The sequence below is a fragment of the Asterias rubens genome, chromosome 1, assembly GCF_902459465.1.
Source record: "Asterias rubens chromosome 1, eAstRub1.3, whole genome shotgun sequence".
In the NCBI taxonomy this organism is placed as follows: Eukaryota; Metazoa; Echinodermata; class Asteroidea; order Forcipulatida; family Asteriidae; genus Asterias; species Asterias rubens.
The window spans coordinates 25094908-25114340 of record NC_047062.1 but is presented as its reverse complement, the minus strand read 5'-3'; the positions used below and the strand labels follow the sequence as shown (position 1 = coordinate 25114340).

The 19433-nt window shown below is 36.1% G+C and overlaps 1 protein-coding gene across 1 annotated transcript in view; it reads left to right on the top strand.

Annotated features, from left to right (window-relative positions):
- The first annotated feature begins 3006 nt into the window (after positions 1–3006).
- The window catches only part of LOC117291398 (nuclear pore complex protein Nup133-like), a 47950-nt gene continuing 31523 nt past the window's right edge, over positions 3007–19433 (top strand). The window contains exons 1-6 of the mRNA XM_033773055.1: positions 3007–3357; positions 5144–5271; positions 5374–5477; positions 6884–7108; positions 7682–7753; positions 8301–8396. Coding sequence (XP_033628946.1) covers positions 3176–3357; positions 5144–5271; positions 5374–5477; positions 6884–7108; positions 7682–7753; positions 8301–8396 — 807 coding nt within the window. The 5' untranslated portion in view covers positions 3007–3175. The remainder of the gene's footprint in view (positions 3358–5143; positions 5272–5373; positions 5478–6883; positions 7109–7681; positions 7754–8300; positions 8397–19433) is intronic.

Sequence of the window (19433 nt, the reverse complement as noted above, 5' to 3'; positions counted from 1 at the left end):
AAAGCCAATTAAAATCACATGCTGGGTATACAAGAAAAAGTTTATATGCTACACAGTTTAAAGCCATTGGACACTTTCTGAACAGAACAAAAGTTAAACGTTCACAGAAACACATGACTTACAGGGTTTACAAAAGGTATTGGCGAAAGACTTCCCTTGAAATATTATTCCATGAAATGTTCAACTTTTTGAGAAATCATTGAAACAATTATCAATTCTCGATATCGAGAATTACGGATTTATTTTAAACACATGTCAATGACACGGCGAAACGTGCGGAAACAACTTAACAAGGGTTGGTTTTCCCGTTATTTTCTCCCGACTCCGATGACCGATTGAGCCTAAATTTTCACAGGTTCTTTATATATAAGTTGTGATACACGAAGTGTGGGCCTTTCGACACTACTGTTTACTGATGTTGTGCGATTGCATTAAAAAGTTTAGTATACATTTTGGTATATGTGTAGGTGTTGATGTTCAAAGTAAAAACTGAGGTCTTATTCGAGGAAACAAAAAAGATTCATACCTTGTTCGAAGAAGTAGCAGAAGATGGCGGTCAAAGCAAGTACGAAACGCGGCCTGACGACGAGACAATGACTGGCCATAGTTGTCTTTTCTTTGTAAAATAGATCTAAGAAAGAAAGTAGAAACAACTAAGATGAAACCCCTTTGCAAGTCTGCTGCTCTCTGATCGTCAACCCTGCATCTATCTCTGCGTCTTGAGTTGTGAAATATATACCAATTAGACGTGTAACTCTTATATGTAGGGACTACAGGACTTGATTTAATAACATAACAGAGAAAAAAATTGGTTCTGTGTGACTAGGGAAAACAATAGCTAAGTTCAATTTTGTTTGGATTGGTTTTTTTAGTGGGAAACAATATGTATAGCAGACGCTATGGAACTTAGGGCAGGAAGCTGGGGACGCACGGAAAATCTGTGGTGCTATTTATGAAATTAAAAAAAACACAAATTGAAGTCTAGGGATTACACACACAAACAACACTCGAGATAATTAGTATGGCCTTTAATAGAGCAATATTAACAACAACAAATTGGGTAATTGTGACAATTAGGTCTGATTGAGTCTTTCGAGAGCTACTTAACTCGGTAGGTCGTTTGTTTTGGTCAAAGTAATGTTTTTTAATTGGCCAATTAATTGTAGTGGTATATACTTAATACGTCACCTGTGAAAGTTTCAGGTGAATATCACCAAAACTGTCATGGAATTGTTTATAGAAAAATACAATCCATCCACGTTAGAGCAATGTGATGCATGTACCCACCGTTTATATGGTCGTAGGCATAATAGGCCTATTGCAACTTTTGTGCTTAAAAGCAGGGGACACTACAATGTATTTGTAATTACTCAAAATAACTGTTAGCATAAAACCTTACTTGGTAACGAGTAATGGGGAGAGGTTGATGGTATAAAACATTGTGAGAAACGGCTCTCTCTTTCAATTAATGTAGTTTCGTGAAAGAAGTTATTTTCCATGAATTTGATTTCGAGACCTCAGAATTAGATTTTGAGGTCTCGAAATCAAGCATCTGAAAGCACTCAACTTCGTGTGACAAGGGTGCTTTTTCTTTTATTATTATCTCGCAACTTCGACGACCGATTGAGCTCAAGTTTTCACAGGTTTGTTATTATATGCATATGGTGAGATACACCTTATTCATGAAGCCTTCATAAGCATTAGTTAGCATTTACGTGTTACTGGGTCTTTGACAATAATTACATATAGTGTCCAGTGTCTACTTAGTCATCCATACGACTGATGGTTTTGTGCTAACATTAATCGATAGGCGTCGTTTCTGTGGAATTAATAAATGTAATTTGTATGCTATCCCCATTGGCTGTTTCTTAATATTTTTTTTTTTACAACGGATGCTAAATCTACAAGTTTTCATATTTTTTTTCTGTATTCTTTGGCATAATATAATTACTGTATATACTATTCACTTAGTGCCGTTTTGATACCAACGCCGTCCCCTTGAACTCATAACCACGCCCATTTTGCCCACGCACCTTGAGCTAGCGCTGTCGAGCTTACATCGTCCAAATTGTTTGGAAATAATTCGATTTACTTTCAACAGACATGTGTTTAATGGTGACATCACAGTCACTGCATGTACCGTACACCACTTTGAAGGTATTTTTGGAACAAAAAATAACCGGAGATTATCACGTGGGTAGTCTTTAATTGATGACCGATGACCTGATGACCAGGTCCCAAATTTAACTCTTGCTAAGCAATTGTTGTGCTTACGGGCTTTATGAAATTGGGCCCTGCTGTTGTTATTGTGGCCAGTTATTCACAGTCCCACTCGTCATCATCCGAGCAATGTTTGACAAAATTGAAATTGATGATTTTAGGCCCCCTAGGCCTTGAATACTTTGTTTTCTCTGATTGGCCTAAAGTACCCGGTATGGTGAACTTCTTGTAGACTTATCTTGAAAGCAAGATTGAACAATTTCCAACTATTTAATAACATGGGGCCTAAGCATCGTGAACCAATGCAAAGATCAAACACCAACAACTATTTCCAATATATTGCTTCATTGACCCTAACGATGTCAGGCATAGGGTGCGTTCGTTTAGCTTCCCCGGGTCGACCCCGGTGTGTGGCGTATTTTTTTTTTTTAGGACGAACGTGTGCAGCTAATTACCCACGTTCGTCCTGGGAAAAAAACCCGCCACACACCGGGGTCGACACCCAGGGAAAAACGAACGCACCCATAACTTCTAATTGGCACACGATCGAGTGCCGAGTGGTGGCGGTAACCCCATTTCAACATTATGTATAATGCTTCAAAACACATTGCCAACCAAAAGCAATGTATCCGTCGCTGCGGTTACCGCATAATATTTTGTAATATAAAACAAAAAACACAAGTTAAGATTCATCTAACGATATTTGTTTTATCATATAGCCATAGTGATTTTACATCATAAGCAAACGATACGTATTTGCTTTATGTTAAATGTCTCTATCTGAAGTTACGCTGTTTTAAGTTGTGCAATTCGAGCTGGCACACCAAGACATGTGTATGGCGGCGCGATCTCAAAACACAAGATAACAACATCACCGAAAATTATGTCAAATAATTGCTAAAAACTGATATCATTTTCACAGGTACAGTGTTTTGTTTAAACTAAACATTTCAGAATGTACACCCCTCGAAGCAGCAGCTCTAAAGGCAAGTACACGCCGTTTAGCACAGGTCGAGTTGGTCGTACGGGAAGTGGTCTTGGTTCTGCTTCATCGCGACGAAGCAGTGCCGGGATTTTCGCCGGTGGCACGGGTGCGAGACGGTCGCCGTTCGCCTTCACTTCCGGTGCAGGAACAAGGTAATTAAAGTATGAAGTGTATGTCCAATCTTTGTTGCATGATTTTAATGATATGTAGAAATAATGGGACGGAAAAGTTTCCGTATGGCGCCACCACTTTTTTATTCGATATGAAATAATTATAGTATCTAATTTACCTCAATGAGATATCCCTTTTTGTAAAAATGAGTGAAAAAGTGGTGGCGCCATACGGAAAGTTATCCAATGGGACATATTAATGGACCCATAAATGACACTTAAAGCCATTTATACACTTTCGGTAAACAGTATTGTCCAAGGGATAACTTTCCGTATGGCGCCACCACTTATTCACACATTTTTTACTAAAAGGGATATCTCATTGAGGTAAATTAGATACTATATTATTTCATATCGAATGAAAAAGTGGTGGCGCCATACGGAAACCTTTCCCAATCGGCCATCGGAGTCGGGAGAAAATAATGGGAAAACCCACTCTTGTTTCCGCGCGTTTCGCTGTGTCATGACATGTGTTTAAAATAAATCTGTAATTCTCGCTAACGAGAATTTTTATTGTTTTAATGTTTTCTCAAAAAGTAAAGCATTTCATGGAACAATATTTCAAGAGAAGTCTTTCACCATTACCTTCTGTAAACCCTGTAAGTTATTTGTAAATCTGTGAACTTTTATTTTTTTTCTGTACCGAAATGGCTTTAAAACAGGTAAAATAAGTTTGTTGAGTTGCAAAAATACAACATTTTTATTGAAATATTTTGACCGTTTTGTAGGGATAATCTTCCGTATAGCACCACCACTTTTTCACTAAGTTTGACAAAAAAGGATATCTCATTGAGGTAAATTATATATTTTATTATTTCATATCGAATGAAAAGTGGTGGCGCCATATTGAAACTTTTTCCTATCTTTTAATGGCAATTGAATTGCACTGTATGTTGTGTTCAACTTCTCCACGTTATCCCTTTAATTTTTCTTATGTGTAAGCGTGTAAGCCAACATTTTGTCAGGCTAGAAAACCAAACCATTAAATGCGTTGTGCATAATAAACTGGCAAAGTACGCAATATGCATACAAATAAGAAATATGGGTATACACACTGCACTCACGCAATTGTTTAACTTTACTTAAGCTTAACTTGCACTGGACGAACAGCAATTAAATACAAGGAGGACTTTGTTAGAATATTTGAACATTTCCTAGTACCTGCTGTTCTAGTAGTTGTTTTCCGACCGGAAAGTACCGGTACTTTCCTGTGTTAACTGTTTGCTGATTTGTAGGCAGCTAAGCTGCCAAATCGTAAAAGGCCTTTAATTTTTTTTAAATTTATTGCCGGTAGATCAAATCCGGTGATATGCTTTTGTGTGAAAACTAATCATGTTTCGGCTCAACAATTTTTCTTAAATATTGAAATGGCACGGGTGAAGTCTTGTTTGTTCATGAGGGTTTTTAGGAATGTCCAAATAGCCTTATTTGTCTTGTCGTACTGGGTTAGTGACTTTTTTTATTGATGTGTGGCCACCATTTTGCTTTTCTTTCTATTCAACCCAATGTAACCAGCCAAACCAAGGCAGGAAGGAAAAAAGCTAGGTCCCTTCTTGACATGAGGGCTTGAACTTCCATTGTCACTGTTTGTATGCAAGGTACTCGACACAGTAGTTTCGATAGCGTAACCTTCCTCCCGACAGTGGGAGGATGGTTACATTATCGCAACTATCGACACAGATGACCACAGGGTGATATAGTTTTATTGAAAAGTAATGTTTTTATCTTGTTTTGAATTCCTTTTTTTCCCCTTATTGACACTACCAAGGAGTCCAGCTTTTGGGAATCGTTCTATCCTACAAACCTCGGTGATTGCAGAGACGGCTCACTACGTTGTGGAGAACTATGGCTCCTCTGTACCTGTACTCATCACAGAGGCTCTGGCTATGGCTGACCGTGAGTATTAATATCAAGTTTATATGGTCTGCTGCCGCCTAGCGTTCCAAAGTCTCCTATTCAGTGAACTGGTGGCTAACGGTTTTTGTTTTTGATTGGCAGGTTCAACCAGTGTGAGTGTGCATATCCATCCATCAGGCTGGGCATGTGTTGTATGTGGGAGGAGACTCTTTGTGTGGAGATACAAACACACTCATATTGCCAAGGTGCGGTTATGTTTGCTTTAACTCGATGGACAGGGAAAGTTTTCTTGGTGTTGATTTCTTAAAGTGTAAATTATTATCTGTTTGTATTATGCCCGAGTAGATATTACCCATTTTAATCTTAAACACTGTAACACATCAATTTTGGTGAAGTGAACTTCATCTTAGATGTTTTTTTCCAATAACACAAGAGGTATTGGAAATGAAGGCTACAGTTTTTAAGTAAACAGTTTTTTAAGTCTTGGCATATGCCTCTGGCCTTTAACAAACAACAAATGTTTTAACCCAAATTCTTTGTGGATTTTTTTTTTTTAAATGTGTTTTTAAAACTGAATAAATAATAATAATGAGAAAAGATATAAATTTCGATGATTTTCAGGTGACTGGTGTGAGTTTCAGGTATGGCGCTACATGATAGCTAAATATTTTGCACATGTTTACATCACTTGTCAATGGTCTTCCTGATCAACTTAGACTTGTTCTGGTTAATTCGTCCAAAAAGATCTTTGTTAAACACCTCAAGGAATTTTATTTTGATAAATAAAATGATTTTGTTTGCACTAATCTCAACTGCTACTCATGCCTACATTCAGCAGGACATTAATTAGTTTTATTTTCTTTTTTACATGTTTATTTTTATATGTACAATGTGCTCACTTTATTTCCGAATTTACTACTTTTACAACCCTGTTTGGGAACTCATTGCTTGTATTATTTAAAGTTGATTTATTAGTCGCAGGGTCGGGTGCTCCGTTACAGAAGGCAAGTCCTTCTCTGGATGGTACCTCCATTCATACTGTATAGTCTTTTAATGTATGATAATTTTGTATTGACCATTATTCATTATTTATCTGTATGTATGATTGTATGGATGGAAATAAATAAATAAATAAATAAATAAATAAATAAATAAATAAATAAATAAATAAATAAATAAATAAATAAATAAATAAATAAATAAATAAATAAATAAATAAATAAATAAATAAATAAATAAATAAATAAATAAATAAATAAATAAATAAATAAATAAATAAATAAATAAATAAATAAATAAATAAATAAATAAATAAATAAATAAATAAATAAATAAATAAATAAATAAATAAATAAATAAATAAATAAATAAATAAATAAATAAATAAATAAATAAATAAATAAATAAATAAATAAATAAATAAATAAATAAATAAATAAATAAATAAATAAATAAATAAATAAATAAATAAATAAATAAATAAATAAATAAATAAATAAATAAATAAATAAATAAATAAATAAATAAATAAATAAATAAATAAATAAATAAATAAATAAATAAATAAATAAATAAATAAATAAATAAATAAATAAATAAATAAATAAATAAAACAAACAAACAAACTTCTTTGAATATCTTATCACTTTAGGCCACTTTCTGTAAGGAACTGTCTCTTCCTCCAAGTGAGCTGTCCCACAAAGCAGACCTTGTCTGTCTGATTCCTGCCTCCAGAGACAACCAGAGTGTCACCGTCATGGCAGTGTCTCCAGAGGGAATCATCAGATACTGGCCCAATATCGCCAGTGAGGGCACTTACTCAGAGAGCAGTGCAGACCTGAATGGTGAAGAGTGTTTCTCGTTGACACAGTTTGAGGTATGAGATTTAAAGTCACGATTAAAGGCACTGGACACTATTGGTATTTACTCAAAATAATTGTAAGCATAAAAACTTACTTGGTTACAAGCAACGGAGCGCTGTTGATAGTATAAAACATTGTGAGGAACAGCCCCCTCTGAAGTAACATAGTTTTTGAGAAAGAAGTCATTTCTCACTAAAATATTTGGCTTGAATTCGAGATCTCAGTTGAGGTCTCGAATTCAAGGCATCTGAAAGCACACAGCTTGTGCGACAAGGTGTTTTTTCTTCCATTATTCTCTCGTAAACTTCGACGACCAATTGAGATCAAATTTCCACAGGTTTGTTATTTTATGCATATGTTGAGATATGCCAAGTGAGAAGACTGGTCTTTGACAATTACCAAAGGTGTCGAGTGCCTTTAAGGGTCATGTTATTTTTAACTTTTTGCTGTTTAATTCAAGTGTGCTGACCTTCTATGATATTATAGACAGGTCCATATGAGTTGTTTCTTGTTTGATTAAAAAAACTATAATTTGTAGGCTTTTTATTCTCTACTGTTGACGAAAATACTGACTTTTGTCCTTGCAGCCGTATGGATGTATCCTGGCAACCACTACTAACCAGCTGTTACTACTCACCCTAGCTGGATCTAACACACAGGTAATGTGAATATAGGAATGCTGGTACACGCAATGTTGTTAACATCATCAAAGTAGACAGTGGTAGGCTCGGTCATGTGTTGCCACTTTGGTCATACCAACAAGACTATCGAGGTTGCACAGTAGCTAAAGGCAGTTCCAGTCCTATGATAGGATTTGAACTGCCTCTAGCTACTGGGCAACCTCAGTAGTCTAGTTGGTAAGACACTGCTCTAGAATTGCAAGGGTCGTGGGTGCGAATCCCACCCGAGTAACATGACTGTGATATTTGTTCACAGGACTCGGGGGGGGAAAGTACTGAGTATTCAGTGCTAACACACATCGGTGTATGGGTAAAAACCAAAATTAATAGTCTTCCATTATTATCTTGCAACTTCGATGACCGATTGAGCTCAACATTTCACAAGTTTGTTATTTCGTGAATATGTTGAAGTACAGCAAGTGAGAAGACTGGTCTTTGACAATTACCAATAGTGTCCAGTGTCTTTATTAAGAAATAATAATAGTGGCAATTTAAATTAAATATTTGATATCCGTTTATTGTGCAGAACGTAGTGAGTTGTCATCCATTGAAGCCATCTCAAGGAATGTTTGCAAGGGTGTCATCTCTATTCTTTGGCTCACAGAGACCGCAGTCTTCTTCTGTAAGTACACCATTCATTCTTTAACAGTGACTTTGGCTAGAAACTGTCCCGTATTATACAACAAGTTTTAGCCAGGATTTGGTAAAAGGAGGTCAAAATGTGTTGGAAATTTCACAACTGCGTGTCCAAACTGTCCATTGACAATACATTTACATGTACATTGTTCATATGGTGTTCGGGTATTCAGCCCGTACATCTCTTAGTTTTTTTCCTTATTTCTTTTTCTTTCTTAATACTTCTACTTCGCAGCATCCCTTGTCCTCAAACAAAAGCACACTTTCCAAAATTGTATGAACTCGAAACTTCACACAAAGTACACCAGGCTTTTACTCCCGGAAACCGAACACCTAGAGTTTGTGTTAAAACAAACTCTAAATTTAAAATACATCTACATGTGAATGAGAAAAAAAGGGTGTCCAAATTTAAGACAGGGTCCAAATTTGAGTCCGACACTATACATTTTTATCTTGTCCAGGGCAACACTACCTCAAAGTCTTTGGACTGAAGATGGTATGCCTGGCCCCCAGGCTAGGAGTGGGTTGTTTGGAGGTACACTTTACATGTACGTACATAGACCTTATCCACCCAAATCAGACAAACCATGAGAATTATTGTAGTTTGTTTGGAGGTTTCTGGTCATTGCACACAATAACCACCAACTACTACATTGATTATTGGAAGCTCGTAGGAAAGAAACTGGTCATGTTTTTCTATTAGGATTTCTGCAAGAAACTATGGAGCTTTGGGAACGTCTTTTTAAATGATTTTGTGATATTGGGGCTTGCACTTAATACACTTAAAAGCACATTGGGACGAAATCAATTCCATGTAAAAAAGAAACACTGTAGAAACACTGTAAAAGTTTGCTGTAGAAATTAAGGTTTATTTATTCAAACTACTCATTTTCATCAATATAATGAATTAGTTCAGTGTGCACAAACTTGCAGTCAACATTCTTTGCAAGGCATGCATGTTACCTTACATGCAACTTATGATGGATTATGATGGAAAACTGTCAAACGCTACATGAAGTTTCAAATGGTACATGAAGCTTCATGTGCTCTGCAGTCTTCCATCAATGCATGTCTGACAGGATCATTACGTTGGTCGAAGCAAATAAGTGTGCCACTACAAACCATCCCAATGAAACTGAAATTGTATCCAGTAATTAAATTGGTGTGACGATTTATTTATGTTTTTGTTGATGGGTTATTTTGTAAGTTAGTAACTATACTAGTTGACTCACAGGTACAACCATGTGTAAATCTCTTTTGGGAGGAGTCTTGGCTCTGAAAAGAGCTGGGGTTGTCTTGATGTTTTGAATAGTATACTCTTCTCATCTTCAGTGTGGTACACATAATGCATTGTACATGTAAGTCAGTGGATCTCTAAAAATTTAAAAGTTTAAAATGTCAGAACAGAACTGAGAATTTAACTCGTCCTCTTGAAATGAGATCGGGTTGAAGTAACATCTCAGTAGAGCTTGCACCACTACAACTTAATTTGATGCAATTGATGAATACCATGGATTGTTAGTGTAATTTTTCTATAATTGTGGAGTGGATTGATTGTCCGTTTAGTTGCCTTGGCTGGGCATAATCAGTGAGTTGATGAGCAGGGTCAGCTTCATGGCAGGGTCAGATTCAACAGATTCCAAAGATCGCATTTCAGTCTGAAAAATAACAAGAATAATGATAATAAAAATGAAATCACAGATTTATTTAGAGCAGTTTTGGTGTATTTTAAGTAGGATTTGAAACTTTACATGGTGGGATTAAAATCAGGTGAGGTTTGTGATAGCGCGATGTGTAAATCTCATTTGAGTAGTGTTGGTTCTGGCGGTTCTTTTCAGAACCAACACTACTCAAAAGAAAATTTACACACAATGCTACCATTTTAGATAGGATGAAGGTTTTAGGTAAAATTGGACACTACAAATTGTTACTTTTAGACGCAAGTCGTAAGCGAGGATCTGTACACAGGTTGAATTGGCTTAGTTTTACATGCAGGTTGTCTGCTACACACAGGTTGTGATGTACTAAATGTACATTTCCTTACCAGTCAATTAAAAAAAAGGGCATTGTAAACTTGTTTACTTGCAGTATTATTATGGAAATGACAGTCACTTTGTAAAACGATATGCCAAAATTGTTCAAAAGACATCCAGATACATGTACCTGTAACCCCTCTGATTAAAACTATGTTTACCAGGTACCAACTGCCTGGAGTAAAACTCCTCTCAGGAAAAACCTTTGAGAATTCTTGTTAATCCTACAAGGTACATGAACCTGACAAAACGACTGGTCACCTTTTCGATGTTTTTCCCTTTTTTAAATTTAAATTTTCCCCTTCACTGCAAGAACTGTTCTCATATGGATGTGTGTTTACTGAAAAGTGGGTAGAAATAAAGTTTGCTGTTTTTCAAAAAAATGGATTATGCGCATTTATCTTCGATCAAATAATAACATAAAATAGTGATAGAAATTTGACATTATGCGCATCTGTATCTTTGAGAAAATAATAAAAGAAATTTGACATAAGATTAAAAAGAAAAAAGTAAAAATCTTACCGGAGTGCAAATTTCAGGTACGTCAAACCAGAACGCAGGATCACGGATTCCATATTTGAAATCAGTGAAGCCAGATGTGCTCAAGATTGGAATAACTGTTGAAGACAAAAGATAACACACAAGGAATTTAAATTTAGATTATTTAGTTTAAAAATAATAAGTTTTAAAACATTTCTGCATGTTGTAACAAATTATCTCCCATAAATGTGCACGATAAGTAAATGATTTGAGGTTGAACAATGAAAAATTGACTAGAGCGGGATTCGAACCAACTAATGTACCTCGCGGATTAACATGTCGGCCCTCTACCAATTGAGCTATCCAGCCCTATATTGGCGATTACAATTGATCGAATATTGGCTCTTTACAAGGCAAAAGTTTTCATTTGTAAGAAAAAATGAGCAGAATATGCCTGACAGGCTATTGTTGTCATTTTAGGAATATAATTTGTTTATCCTTACACCGGTGTGTATACAAAAAACATAGGACACTATTGGTAATTGTCAAAGACCAGTCCTCTCACTTGGTGTATCTCGACATATGCATAAAATAACAAACCTGTGAAAATTTGAGCTCAATTGGTCGTCGAAGTTGCAAGATAATAATGAAAGAAAAAACACCCTTGTCACACAAAGTTGTGTGGTTTCAGATGCTTGATTTTGAGACCTCAAAATCTAATTCTGAGGTATCAAAATCAAATTCGTGGATTTTACTTCGTTCTTAATTATCATCATAAAACCTTTCATCTATAATTATCATCATAAAACCTTTCTTGATTACGAGTAATGGGGAGAGGTTGATAGTATAAAACAATGTGAGAAACAGCTCCATCTGAAGTGACATAGTTTTCGAGAAGGAAGTAATTTTCATCGAATTTGATTTCGAGACCTCAAGTTTAGAATTTGAGGTCTCGAAATCAAACATCAGAATGCACACAACTTCGTGTGACAAGGATGTTTTTTCTTTCATATTATCTCGCAACTTTGACGACTGACTGAGCTCAAATTTTCACGGGTTTGTTATTTTATGCATATGTTGAGATGCAGCAACTGTGAAGACTAGTCTTTGACAATTACCAATAGTGTCCACTGTCTTTAACTTACCAGGGTCTGAGCCAGTAGTTCCCCAGGCACTTGTGCTGATGGGAAGGCAGTCCCTCTTGGTGAAAGACAATGTTACATTGCCCTGGAAACTGGTAGTGTTGGAGTATTCAGAGAAGGAATTGCCAAAAAGCTGGCGATCACCAAAGTAGAAATCATCCTCGAAACGAGCAGTCTCTGAAACGGAAATTAATCATGTCACCGTTACACAAATCTGTTTGAGGACTACGAAAAAGGCAAGATACATGTACACACATTGGTCCTGTGTGTTGTGTAACTTACATAAAAGAACCCAGTGCACTTTTTGAAAAAAAAATAAGGGGTTCGCCCCGATGTTCCTGGTTTTATTGGCAGCATATTGCGCCACAGCACCTTGTAGACCATTACATGGTGCTATGCAAAAGGAGTAGGTTTTATACTATGTAAAAGGAGTAGGTTTTATAATTCAAACTTAGTCCCACATTACCTTGAAGGAAAATACTGAATAAAGAAGCGCCTTTAACGTCATTGAGTGACAGATATGTGCGCTATATAAGAAGGCACTATTATTTTTATTTTTTATTTAAGTCAGCTTCAGAGGTTCTGAAGAAACAAAAGTGGGGCTGGCATAGCGGTTTCTTTCCTTTAGGACCCCGGTGGCACTATGTGGACTGGGTTTTCAGTGTGACCTGACTGCATGGGCTTTCCCTGGAATGTTTCTCTGGGGTTTACCTCCCCAAGTTTAAAACTGAAACTTCTGCAGGTGTTTGATGAGGATATTAACTTACTTGATAAACACTGTTCAAACTCCATTGCTGGGGTCTGGGTGCAATTGCCATTCAGTATGGTGTATGTAACTCCCTGGAAAATAAAGACAATTATAAATACCAGCACATTGTCATTTACAATTGTTTTGAGGTGTGCACTTGTTTGCTGTATCCGAATATAAAACCACCCAAACATTTTGTGTTACTCTAGTCCTGAATTAAAGTCTGAAAATAATCATACATAGTGAAAGAAGTTGAAGAGGTTTAAACGCCTAACACAAAATATAATTATCTTTTTAAAGGCAGTGGACACTATTGGTAATTACTCAAATAATTATTCGCATTAAATATTACTTGGTAACGAGTTATGGGGAGCTGTTGATAGTATAAATCATTGTGCAAAACGGCTCCCTCTGAAGTAACGTAGTTTTCGAGAAAGAAGTAATTTGCTACGGAGTTGATTTCGAGACCTCATAATTAGATTTTGAGGTCTCGAAATCAAGCATCTGAAAGCACACAACTTCGTGTGACAAGGTTGTCTTTTCTTTCATTATTATCTCGAACTTCGACACGCAATTGAGCTAAAATGGGGGGTGGGGGGTGGGGGACCAGTCTTGACCACTTGCACTCGGAAGTGTTATTTAAGCTAAAATTTCAAACACGTCTTGTCAGAACTTTATCTTTCTGATGTATTAATGGTCGCACTCACAACTAGTTTTTGGTCTTCATCAAATTAAACGGAGTCACTCAAAAGTAGAACATTTTGGAAAGAAAAAATATGACCGGGTTGGGGAGTTGTTAGTAGCATACAGGGCAAGTTGAAAAGCAGTTTTTACGTGACAATGTATGGCGGTTTGTAGTAAGGGAGAGCCCTGCGGAAAATACATTTTTCCTTGATGATAAAGATGGTTTTTACTGTGTACGTATCTTCACAGGTTTTTGCCCATTAAGACCATCAACTGTTTATATTCGCTGGTTTTCGTACCTGTTTGACATCAGTGATGGTCTTCACCTTTGTCCATGTTCCCATTTGGTAGGAGTAGATCTCCTGTCCGATTTTCCCGTCAACGAAGTCCATGGCTGTCTCGATGCTGTTTATTTGCTCGAATGGGTAGCCATTGTAGACAAGTCCATTCAACTGACCTACAAAGCACAATGAAACAAACAAAATGAATGCAAAACTGCTCAAATACATACTTCAGGCCAACATTTCAACAGCACCTTTGAAGCTGGATTTCAAGAAAAAAATGGGGGAAATTGAGACTCCTTTTTTAGACGCATTGAGGAATCTGTGATTCATAAGACGCTTTATAGATGATTGTTATATTAGGACTTGAGGCATTGCATGGTGAGGTATCAATTGGGTGTGCATCCATGTGTGTATCTACTTGCCAGGTAGAGTTTGATCTTAGAGAACTGTCTTGCTTTATTCTACTACCGCGGAGTAGATGTTCGGGAGTTCAGGAGACTTCTCAGTTCTGAAAAGAACTGTCCTGCTATTTAACTATTACCCTGGCGGATGGTATAGAAAATAGGCTGGGACTACTACTTTAGCTTATAGGATCAGGATTAACTGTACTACCGCGGAGTCAGTTCTTAAATTGGTATTAACGCTTCGACTAGCTCGCTCTAGTCATCGTTGGGAGAAGATTAGTAGTAGTATTATTTTTATTATCATTATTACTATTATATTGTAGAAAACTAGTCAGTTCAAACATGGATGAAGGTCCATGGTTGAATTGACGTTTAAAATGAGTTATTCAGGCAAAAGAGAAACTATGAAATATCCCAAACAGTTGTATAGACTATTGAACTGACTCAAGGAAACTGTGAAACGTCTTCACATGACTTCAAATGACTTTGGGTTGAACAAAGGATTAATGTGCCGGCGTGTTCCCGAATTCTGAAAAATTTACTCCACAGTTCAGTTCAATTCAGTTTTATTTCCACTCAATCATTTCAGATGACAAGATATAACATAGAGTAGTAAAGATACACAATAGATTAAGTGGTGGAGGACTCCCAAAAGCAAGCTTGTAGGGTGGAGTCCCCCAGGGATGTGAGTAAATACAAACGTAGTTTGTTTTCAGAACAATGCCTGGGATATTTAAAACACATAGTAGCAGAGTAGCTCCCAAAAGAACATTTAATCTACCCAACAGTTAGATACACCATACACATAATGGTGTTACTACCAAACAAAATACATTATACACCACTTACCAATTCTGACCTGAAACCGTTTCGGCAGGCAGTGGCAAGGGCCTCGTTTGGGCACCCATGAAGCGTTGGTCAAGCTGGCAGCAGCCAGGACAATCAGGCACAAGGCAGCGACAGTCTTCATCTTGTTGGACGTTCAAGCAGACAAATGACCACAAACTTCTCACAGAAAATGAATACAAAGATAGTGCAAGTCAGCCCTGTATTTATAGTAGTGCAAGACCTTCGTGTTTCTTTGTTAATGTATTAGGTACACTACAGGGTTCACTTTTTAAGCCTTAATGAAAACAGTGGTTATGTAATCATGAAGAAGCACATGACCATTACATCATGGTAAGGAACTTTCCATCATGTATTATGGATACATTAAAATGTGAAGACGTCAACGATTCATGGGTGGATTGGTGTTCTTTGTTGGGACTTCTTAAACCATTCCCCTCTCCTTTGGAAAATGTCAATAATTGACAAATTGTACCATGTATTTATTATCATGGGTGAAAATTAAACTGTAGATTTAAATTATATGTGGACATCTCCTTCAATAGTCTGCTGGTGTTTCTTTCTTTAAAAAAAATATGAAACCCCGGTTTTTTCCAGATTTTACAAACTACAATTTTTTAAAGTAAACACTTTCAATTAAACTATAAACACGTATACACAAACTTGGTTTTTTTAAAGGGCCATTTCATTGAGACCACTGTGCATTTAGTTACACTACAGAAAATAGCATTGCACACAAGCAACTTAACTTTAAAGAAAGCCAGTATGGATATAAAAAAAGAAGCCAGTGAATTTGAGGTTCCTACTGCCTATGGTGATTGGAAGGTACATGTATGCATAAGTCCTGGAATACCTCACAAAGAATGTACAGGCAGGAGATTTAAAGGAACTTGATACTAATGGTAATTATCAAAGACCAGTCTTCTCACTTGGTGTATCTCAACATATGCATAAAATAACAAACCTGTGAAAATTTGAGCTCAATCGGTCATCAAATTGGGGAGATAATAATGAAAGAAAAAACACCCTTGTCACACGAAGTTGTGTGCTTTCAGATGCTTGATTTTGAGACCTGAAATTCTAAATCTAAGGTCTGGAAATTAAATTCGTGGAAAATTACTTCTTTCTCGCAAAACTACGTTACTTCAGAGGGAGTTGTTTCTCACAATGTTTTATACTATCAACAGCTCCCCATTGCTCGTTACCAAGTAAGGTTTTATGCTAATAATTATTTTGAGTAATTACCAATAGTGTCCACTGCCTCTAATTAGAGAAACATTACAAAATTGGTTTTTGCTAACAAAACTGTTGCTGGCAGTGTAAGCACTCATGTAATCCACCATATACATAAACTGACAAACCTGTTGAAGTTTGAGATCGATCGGCCGTCTGGGTCACGAGAGAATAGTGAAAAACCGATTACAAATTTTTGCATTGCATCGATGCCAAAATAAAAATGAATAAAACGCTCACCGAGCGATGAACTCCAAACGCGAAGTTAGATTATTTATTTCTCATCAAATATGACATTTCAGACAGAAGTATTTCAAGGGATAATTTCAACTATCATCATCATTAGACCGTGTAAGTTTTATGTAAGTCTGTGATCTTCACAATTTCTGTTTTTTACCAATTCTGTAACGTTCCTTTAAGAGATTTTTTTCATGCACTAGTTTGACTGTGAAAGTAAAACTTAACATGAGATATGCCGAGTGCATGTTCAAATTGTAGTTAAAATGTCTTATTTGGAGACAGTAATTTTGTTAAAAGATTACTGTACATTTTTACAAATAATTCAAGTTATAATAAGTAGGATTTGAAGCTTTGCATGGTGGAAAGTTTAAGTTAGAATTCTTAGGATTTAGGAGGAGGACTTGTTCTGTGTTCAGAGTTGTGAAATACCCTTGTTTGTTGTGAAATAAACCAATAATGGTGTTCACGACTAACAAACAAACTCTTGCATGGCATGACATGTTTGTCAGATGACTCAAATCTTCCAGATGGTATGACTGTCTTTCATCTAAATCCAGGTACAAGTCTTAATCACAAGATCAATGAACATCAAGCCTTGTGTACTTTATGAATTATTCATTAAAACCCTTTATTGCCTAAAAGGCCTTAATCTTTACGCAATATGCTTAAAATAGTCAATCAATCCTACCACACCATCTAAAAAGTGTATTAAACAACATTTTCTGTGCATTTCCCGACAGCTTTGTGACTTATTAACTTTGCCCAGCTAGTGTCTAGAATTGTTTGAGTTCATTGATCAACCGGTAGTCGCTTTTTCTTTAATTAGCTTACCGTTTTTCAGAAAGGGCCGAAATGAATACCAAACAATATAATTATACCTTTTTTTAAGAAACATGTTTATTTGCCAAATTTTGTTGCATCTAAGTGACTTCTTTACAAGACCATCTTATAACTTAATTTGTGTGTGTATTGGGAGGGGGGGGGGCTCTTACAATGTAATTTTATATTGACTTTTACGGTATTTAAGATGGAATTTTTCTATCTTGAGGACTGGTACTGGTTTAAACTTTATAATTAGTGAATAATCCTACTTGATGAAGCTAACAAGAAACTAGTAATTGCTTGTAAGTTTTTAAAATTAGCAATCTGTTATTAAACAGCCAATAAAGGATGATCTCAAATATATAGATATTACAGTTTTCTAACAGCTGCAGTCCATAGGAAACATGAAAAGAATATAACGAGTCTCTTACCCTTTCCTTTAAAGGCAGTGGACACTATTGGTAATTGTCAAAGACCAGTATTCTCACTCGGTGTATCTCAACATATGCATAAAATAACAAACCTGTAAAAATTTGGGCTCAATTGGTCCTCAAAGTTTCAAGAAAATGATGAAAGAAAAACACCCTACGAATTTGTGTGCTTTAATATGCATGTATGCCAAAAAAAATATTTAAAAACTTTAGGCCTGAAGCCTTGTAATAATTGAGTGAGAAATGACCTTTTTTCTCAAAAAACTACATTTCTCCAGGGAGGCGTTTCTCACAGTGTTTTATACTATCAACAGCTCTCCATTATTCCTCACCAAGTTAGTTTTTATGCTAATAATTAATTTGAGTTATTATCAATACTGTCCAGTGCCTTTAAGTGCACCGTCCTTGGTTTGTACAAAGGTAAAAGTACAAATATACACAGTCATGGAGGGTCTTTTCATGAGGAAATTAGCATCCAAAACATTCCAAGAAACCAGTCTGTATAATAAAAGGATTTACATCTTATTTAAAATAGGTGAGAGTTGTGTGCCTTACATGTATACGTGATGATCAGTCAACTTTGTCACAAACAGTTTCGCTGTTAAAGGCAGCGGACACTATTGGTAATTACTCAAAATAATTATTAGCATAAAACCTTTCTTGGTGACAAGTAATGGGGAGAGGTTGGTGGTATAAAACATTGTGAGAAACAGCTCCCTCTGAAGTGCCATAGTTTTGGAGAAAGAAGTAATTTTCCACGAATTTGATTTCGAGACCTCAAGTTTAGAACTTGAGGTCTCGAAATCAACCATCTAAACGTACACAACTTCGTGTGACAAGGGTGTTTTCTTCTTTCATTATTATCTCGCAACTTTGATGACCGATTGAGCTCAAATTTTCACAGGTTTGTTATTTTATGCATATGTTGAGATACACCAACTGTGAAGGCTAGTCTTTGACAATTACCAATAGTGTCCACTGCCTTTAAACCTTAAGCACACAATTACATAATGTACAAACCTGACAGTGTTTTTAACCATGCATGTACAGTACATGTTACATACTGGTGCATCTAAATGCCTTCCAGTCACCCTTTAATATCTACACAATCAACAAAACAAAAAGTTTAATTCGGGGTTGAACAAAGACAAAATTACTAGAGCGGGATGTCGTGCTGGCGCTCTACCAACAGAACGTGTAGCCCAGTTAGGCCTGTGTCAATATCCATTTCTATGATTAACCCCAAATTGTTTTACATTTTAAATTAAAATCTTATTTTCTTTGGAGGGGGAGAGTTCAAACAATGTTCACACTTCTTTATTGATTTGCAACAATTTATGTATATGTTTTATTTATTAGGGGAACCTTGCTAGTTTTAAGGATATTTTACTTGGCCCTGTTTTCACCACAGAGTTATTTCCCAGGAAATTCACGAGGAACCTTTTGCCATGGCCCCTTCACCCCGTGTGTAGGCCTCTATACATGTACAACATTTCTCACCCTGTGTAAGCACAATATCGTTTAGAACCTAGAGGGCAAATTATTTTTGAGTAATTTTGTGTCTCATTCTTGTTCTTTTGCATGACTTGTGCTCAAAGTTTGACTTAGTGACTCAGATGTCAGAATACTAGGTACTCAGAAACTTAATACTCATACTTGATGGCCCAAGTTTTTAC